The sequence below is a fragment of the Anguilla anguilla genome, chromosome 6 (assembly GCF_013347855.1).
Source record: "Anguilla anguilla isolate fAngAng1 chromosome 6, fAngAng1.pri, whole genome shotgun sequence".
Taxonomy (NCBI): Eukaryota; Metazoa; Chordata; class Actinopteri; order Anguilliformes; family Anguillidae; genus Anguilla; species Anguilla anguilla.
The window spans coordinates 18,858,398-18,866,297 of record NC_049206.1 but is presented as its reverse complement, the minus strand read 5'-3'; the positions used below and the strand labels follow the sequence as shown (position 1 = coordinate 18,866,297).

The 7,900-nt window shown below is 41.3% G+C and overlaps 1 protein-coding gene across 1 annotated transcript; it reads left to right on the top strand.

Moving 5' to 3' along the window:
- On the top strand, positions 1-7,513 carry sh3glb1b (SH3-domain GRB2-like endophilin B1b). Its single transcript, XM_035423304.1, has 11 exons — positions 1-273; positions 859-1,000; positions 1,175-1,303; positions 1,601-1,734; positions 1,938-2,030; positions 2,471-2,557; positions 4,214-4,237; positions 4,829-4,918; positions 5,060-5,160; positions 5,797-6,001; positions 6,422-7,513. Exons 1-11 carry the CDS (start codon positions 211-213, stop codon positions 6,527-6,529), a joined length of 1,176 nt encoding a protein of 391 aa, XP_035279195.1. The 5' UTR covers positions 1-210; the 3' UTR covers positions 6,530-7,513.
- Positions 7,514-7,900: the final 387 nt, after the last annotated feature.

Below are 7,900 nucleotides of genomic sequence, written 5' to 3'. Positions count from 1 at the left end.
AAAGACTCCTCCCCTTTTGATGATGGCTTGCTGACTGCTGTGTCCTTGCTGATTTAAAGCGGTCGATTTGATATAGGGGAGACTGTGAAACTGAAAAAAAATAATGAATGTTTGATAACGTGAATTTTATATTTGACGTCTGCAAGTTTTACCCGCAAATCTAACTGTAAACACAGTTGCATTTTATTTGAGGACAAAAAAGAAGACAACATGGACTTCAACGTTAAAAGATTAACAGCAGACGCCGGTATTTTTCTCACTCGTGCTGTACAGGTACTAATAACGCTACTATCTTGAATTTCTTGTAGTCCATCGATGTTACGAGCCACAGCTATTGCGTTATTCTTGTAAAGGAAAGCATTGATGTGTTTGATCCAGCAAATATTTCTGATCATGAAATATCTATGCCATTTCAGGCCTGTTTACTACAGGGTTTGGCTGATTCAAAGTAGATACGTAGCTGAGTTAGCTTCCAAGCGTTATGATTGTGTTGTTTAGCAAACATGGCTAAATGAACCTGGCCTGTCAGTTAGCTTTGCTAGCTAGCAAGGTAAATTTGCTATCTTGCTGTAATAATGTAATGTTAGCTAGACTAGTAACTGCCAATAAAATATGTATATGGCCGACTGTCTGCGGAGTGTGATCAATTCTAACGTCAGCTAAGTTAGCTAGCTATGTCTTTAGTCTAGCTGCTAACTCCACTTGGGTCAAAGAAAGTTATTTTTCATGTCAATTTGCTTATCTAGTTAACCAGCTAATGAGAGGAAAAAATTACACTTTATAACAGGTTAACACAGATAAGTGAGAACTCGTACGATAACTGTTCATATTGTGACCGCTGTATTCTGTCACACGCAGTTTACAGGTGAAATACTTGGCCAAGCTGAAAAAACCGAGTTGGATGCGCATTTGGAAACTCTTCTGGCAAGAGCAGAATATACGAAGCTGTGGACAGAGAGAATAATGAAGCAGACTGAAGTTTTACTACAGCCTAATCCAAGTAAGGAAGACGATTTTTTTCCCCCAGATTTTTTAAACTGTAAAAAAAACACAGGATTTAATTTCATTTTTTAAACTTCCATTCATTGCATTGGTGAAAGGGTTCACTTGATGCCTTGTGACTTCTGATGCCTTGTCTTCTCTTTTAATTGAGTTTCCCCACTACAATTTGCAGATGTCAGAATAGAGGAATTCTTGTATGAGAAGCTGGAAAAAAAAGTCCCCATGCGTGCAAATAACCACGAGCAACTGGGGACATACATGATTGACTCCGGACATGAGTTTGGGCCAGGAACAGCTTACGGTAAGCTCAGTGTTGCTGCAGATGCTTCCATGTAATAATGCAAATGTGTAAAGTTACCCCAAGAATGACCAGTGTAGGATTATTTCAGTTCATAAATAATATTTTTGCTGATACATGCCTTTTAAAGATTGTGAGCGTCAAGCTAGGGAATTCTTTATGGCATCTTGCTTCACAGTCCTCTCCTCCTACTCTAAATCTAAGGTACTGTATAGGTTGGTAAGGAGTGAGAACAACAAGGTGCCTACTACTATGTCCCTTTTGTGAATTGTGGCTCACCTGACATTCATTTCATCTCAGGAAATGCACTCATCAAATGTGGAGAGACTGAGAGACAGATTGGAGGCGCAGAAAGAGAGTTTATTCAGAGCTCAGCCAACAACTTCCTCACACCCTTCAGGAACTTCATTGAAGGGGACTTTCAGACCATCTCTGTAAGATTTGAAGGGAGAGTCCAATTTTGTTAGATTACTAAGAAAGTGTTATGACTGTTATTTTCCTCATGCAACAACTACCCTTTCCAGGACAGTTGTTTTCGTTATCATGATATTTCCACAGGGAAGGCACCAGACAGAGGTGCAAACCAGCCCAATGTTCTGCTCAAAACTGAGTAAGTGTTACCCTCATTTGCCTTCAGAGAGAACGGAAGTTCTTGCAGAACAGGCGCTTGGACTTGGATGTCACCAAATCCAAACTGAAGAAAGCCAGGGTTGCTGAAGCCAGATCAGCAGTGGGTATTCTTATTCCTCCTTTTACATTGCCCTTTATGCCTTCTAGTTTGTTCTTCTCTTATACCTGCAGGGGGCAGTGTCTTCTGTTTTAGACAGATGTAAAGTGAATAATATAACAGAGGCTGCACTGCAGAAAATCGACGCATTACACCAACTAAGGATTTTTTGTAAGGAATGGCAAAATCTTGTTAGCCACTGTCACAAAGCATAGATAAAGCCTTACTGTCCTGTACTATGAAATGCAGCTGATTCTGGGACAGGCTTGGAAGTGTGCATCCACAAAGAATACAAACTCTGCCTGCAAAACTTTGCATGCACTTCTGCTTGTACTGCTGATTTCATTGTAGACCTTCTGTAACTTCTGCCTGTAATGCTATAAAGCTTGTGTCTTGTTCTTTTTGTCTTTTCTTCTCTTCATACGCCTTCCTTGTGTTTTCAGCAACTGAACTCGACCCCGCCACTGGGCGAAGAGTATGGAGCCCACTTTAGCTACATGCTCAGCTTTCTGCATGTTAAATGGCTTAAGGTTTGTCAGCTCAGTTGAGTTCTTAGTTGATCATCTGCTCTCTCTTGCTGTTACCATGGCTTTGGCAGACATTGAAAATTGGGGTACATGCAGACATGGAGGACATCTATCACTTTGTAGACTTGCTAGGTGAGGATATCTAGGCAGCTGAGGCGGTGTGCATAAGGCCCATTATTTCTCAGTCCATGCATGTGTTCACCCAATCAAATAATTTTTTTACTCTTTTGTTGAATTTAAACTAGCGCTCAAGCTCAATTCCAGACTTTCTTCGTAAATCCAAGCATACAAAGCAAGGAAAGCCGGTAGACTCACTAGGATAAAAGCCATTGAAGCCATTGCCTGAGCACCTGGCACTTGTCTTTGTAAATTTGCAGATACACTGTGAAAAATGCACACACATACAAATAGCCAAAGTGCACTTTTTAAATAGCATTTTTTATTTAAATTACAACAGGCATTGTCATAATTTGATAACAGCAAGCATTTTATTGCTTATTGTGTTATGTATTGCCACTGGCAATTGCAAAAGTTGCCATACTCTTCAGTGGGTTTAAGGGCAGCTGTTGAGAAGGTATTGCTGTAGAAGATCATTATTTCCTACTTAAAACATCCTTTTGTTTGGTTTGTGTGTGTAAATTCATGCATGTGTGTACATGTCCATGATATTGTGTTAGTGGATGATACTGTATAAACATGTAGAGTAGCAGTCCTATATGATTTTCCTACTTGGTACCTGTATCTGTATTCATAGTGCTTTTAAATTAGATTGCCTTTATGAAGAATTCAGGTTTCTTTGGGCATAAAACCTCCTGCAGATACCTTATTTTTAGTCTGTCCATCTCCTCCCTTGTTGATAGCTGAGGAAATATTTACTTTTCTCAGTAAATATTTGACTTACTGTGGTGGATAAGGAGTCTATCACCTGTCTAGAAGGTGTTTTTCTCTCTCACACACCCACACACACACATATGCATGCGTACACACACACTTTGGTTTATTTTGGGCAAGTGTTGCAATGCAATGACAAAAGACTCGGGCACTTCCTTTCCAAAGGGATAAATGTGTGACCTCATCTGGAGGAAGAGGAGGAATTGAGATTGAGAGGCCTGGATGGTGTGTCAGGTCAGAGTTTGGAAGCCAAGGTGATTTCCTTGCTGTGAGATGTTTACTACAGTTGGGATATTTTGATGTACTAAGCATGCTCTGGTTGGAGATTTTTTTTGGTTTGTGGTTTTCTTTGGAGTGCAACTGAGGGCTAAATTTGTTGGTTGTCCGCTCAGCAAGTATGCTGCTTTGTCTGGCCAAACACCTGATTGTGTGCATTGAAACAACAATGTTTGTGTTTTCTTTTTGCTTCATGTTTGTCCAATCAAGTGAATAAACTGCTCTAATATGGAAGGAAAGGGAAAAATTTCCAGGCCCTGTGAGATGGCCTGAAGACTGAGTCAATGTCATCCTGTGGGTAGGATGAGCCCACCTTTTACCCTGTCATTTGGATTGACAAAGTTGCCTTGCCCTTGCTTTGGTTTCTTTTGTACATACTGACTACACACACATATCTACATGGCCTTGCCTCTTGAGTAATTATTGTGTCTTGGCTTTATCCCTGTGAGGTCTGTTCTAATTGGTACGTCGCTGTTTTTACACGCTGATCAGATGTGGTCTGAGGAGGAGGCTCAGGTAAGTGAAAGTCTTTGTCCCCATTACAGGCTGACACTTTCCATTGGTCACCAGCAGGTGGCGCTTTGTATTAAAACATTGGGGCACGTGTCTAACAGTAAAGTCTTATGGCATATTTTATGAAGATCGCTTCTGCCTTTAGTGTTAGGACTGAAAAATGTTTACACCTGACCTTTTCTAAAGCTATGCCCATGGTGTACTGTTGTGTATATATGTAGTCTGGATGGCGCTGTGCTTTACTATGTTTTTGTGAAGCTGTAGGTTATGTCTTATGGAATGGCAAAGAGACCAGTGGGTTTGTGCAAGTTATGTGCATAGGTTGTTTACAGGAAAAATGTGTTCAGTCCTGTCATTAACATTGAAAACTCCTATCCCTTCTACTGAACACATGCCCAGTATGAGGCTCCTCTGACTATTTCTGGTGAGGCTGTTCCGATCATGTGATCAATGTGATGCCATTCTGAGCTTGCCTAGTGTGATGCTACTTGCAGCATGCCTGGCATGGCATGGTTCCTCCTAGCATGCCTGGTGTGGTGCTCTTCTGAGCCTTACCCACCCTTCTGAGATTTCTCAGAGTTTGTTGCCCCTCAGGCGGAGACTGAACTGAGGGTGGCACAGAGCGAGTTCGACCAGCAGGCAGAAATCACCAGGCTCCTTCTAGAGGGCGTCAGCGACACCCACGTACGCACCGTGCTCACGCACCAAACTTACCGACACACACAAGCCCTAAAGACCAAAAAAGACGTGGCCTATGCTTTTCACTGCTGTCACTCTCAGAGGGCTTCTTTTCTGAACACTGAACTCTTCTCCTCTCTGCTTTAGGCGCATCACCTCCACTGCCTGAATGAGTTTGTTGAGGCTCAGGCCACCTACTACGCACGGTGCTACCAGCACATGGTGGACCTCCAGAAAAAACTTGGAAGGTCTGACACCACTGTTTTAGGAAGCATCTAGTATTTAGCTGTGTGACTAACAGTTGCTGGAAAGGGATGAAAGCTGCATGTGATCCCCTCAAGGTCATATGTGCTTTCCAGCTCAGGGGTGTTCAATCTGAGAGGAGCCAATGCAAGTCCAAGCACTAAAACACTTGATTCAATAAAAATGTTCATAATCTTCAGTTAAGGCTTTGATTTGTTGAATCACTTGAATCGGATGGAAGAAAAGACTACCAACTCTAGCCCATCTCAGATCAGATTGGTCACACCCCTAACCTAGCTAGTTATAATGCATGGAATCCTGGGAGCAACTTGGCTGCACTTGGCTTTGCAGATCTTTGTGTGATGCTGCCTAACTTTTTTTTTTAATTCATATTTTCCAGAAATTGTTCTGTAGCGTTAGCCATGATAAGTTACAGTAAAGGACAGAGAAATGCACAGCCATTCATAATATATGTATATTTTTTTTGTCCCAAATTTTGAGATTAAAATGTGATATTGTTTGTGAAAAGGGAACAGGGACTTAGTTGGGTGATGTCACATCAGGCAGCTCGTAACAGTTACAGTACATTTGAGCATGATAAACAGCACTCTACTGTTTTTAACTGTTCCTCTCTTTTCCAGCTTTGCTTCCATGCTCTCCTCCAACAACAACCAGCAATCCTCACCATCCAGGGCCTCCGTACCCATAGCTTCTTCCCCGTCGGTGTCACCCTCATACCCCTCTGCCCTGAATGAGCTGCCCTGCTCCAACACCAGCCGCCAGGCGCGGGTAGTGAATGACTACGAGGCCGCGGGCAGAGGAGAGCTGTGCCTGGCAGCGAACGAGGTGGGTCCTGTCAACCCTGCCCTTCTACCGCAACACTGAGTGCATCACTAAATCAGTCACATTCACGTGGGGGGGGTGGGGTAGAGCGAGCCCTGAGCCTGGAGACCCCCGCAGCATTTTATGGTTTTTGTTTTCACCATAAAATCACAAACCAGTGTAGCCCCAAGAAATAATGTGAGGAAATTGTAATCGAGTGCTTTAATTGATCTATTAAGTTCTGAGTAGCAACACAAATCTGCAGATTCTGTGACTTCCCAGGGCCTGGTTTGTCCATCCCTCTCGTGGTGGCTCAGTACTGCTGCAATGAGAATAATTAGCGGTTTGTCAAATTTTTGGCTAAATTTAGCCACTAACCGAATGTTGAAAAGCAAGTGTTTGTACCGCATAACAGGAAACTGAAACGCCACACCTCTTTTTCAGATCATCATGGTTTCCACTGCGCCAGGCATGGACTCTGATTGGCTGATGGGTGAAAGGGGGAACCACAAGGGCAAGGTTCCCATTTCCTATCTGGAGCTACTGAATTGAGAGTGTAGCATAGGCTGAAGGTATAACGGCCTATTCCTATCTAGAGTTATTATTTAAACTCAATAACTACCATTTCCTTCAAAGCTATCTGGAGTCTTCCACATCACAGGGCCGACAGCGATACAAGAACACATTGGGGAAATCCTTTTTAAGGGATCTGAGATTATGAAAGATCTGTGCCAAACAGACATTTTCCTTGTTTGCTGGGCATTTCTCCAACTTGGACATCAGCCATAGTTTTGGGTAGTGTGCAAAAAGAGTCATCGTACTGCCACGTCAGCTTTGTTACTAAGTATTTGCAAAGACCCCACATACAGTAAGCGTTTCCCCCAGGAGGAAAATCAGGTTAATAACAGAGGAGATTCTATCTGAAAGCTATGCTGTTTTTTAAGTAGTGAACAACAGTGCCTTGAGATAAAGCTATAGGAGACTGAGTGACTATATGTTGGTTAGACCTTGGTAAGGTGTCTCTTTGATATGTGTAACAAGGTAGTATTTACTTGATGAGCTTGAAGGTTTATTTTCTGCTAAATGAAAGGTTACTAATCACAGGAAGTTGTTTTCTTTGGAAAGTAAAATGAGACCTACAGGTGTTTATTAGGCATATATCTTAACTGAGAGAATTTACTCATGGTTATGAACCGATGATAAACTGCCATATGTTGCACATTAGTACTATTTAATTATTTAAGTATTTAAAGTCCTTAGTCAATAGAAATGTATGTATGTAATGTCACTTGCCACATTATAATAGTTCAGGTTTCTCAGAATGTTGCATATTAATATGAACACTAGTTTGATATTAATGTGGTAAAAGATCATATCTTATTGTTTACAAGAAAATGATGTGTATCAGTCTCTCATTCTGAGGAGGCTGGTTACCCTTAGCAGTTCTTTAGAAAACAGTTTTGTTGGAAATGTGGTATGCTGTCATCAGTCCATTAAGTTTGGCGTCTCGTGCAATAAAGGGTCTTACTAGCAATTGTTTAATTAGTTTGTTTCATTTTTCACTTAGAACACCATAATATGAGCTCCCACATGGGACTGGTGTGGTGTAGAGGTGTGTGGTCTTCTAAAAATATTTTATTTTATTTTAATAAAGTTTTTTATTGCTAAAATATGAGCTTACCTACTTTTTTTGAGAATTTATTTAAAATTGTAGCACATGCTTAAACCACCCTGCTTGCATGACACCCTGGAATGGTGACATTTCTCGGTAATAACCACTATAATAATGCTATATCATATTGATTGTTTGATAAATAGTACTACCTTCTACATCCCTATTTAACTTTTATAGGGATAATCAGACTTTGTTGTCTATAAAATGCTGACTTCATAAATTCTGAACACAGTGTAGTGAGTTAAGGG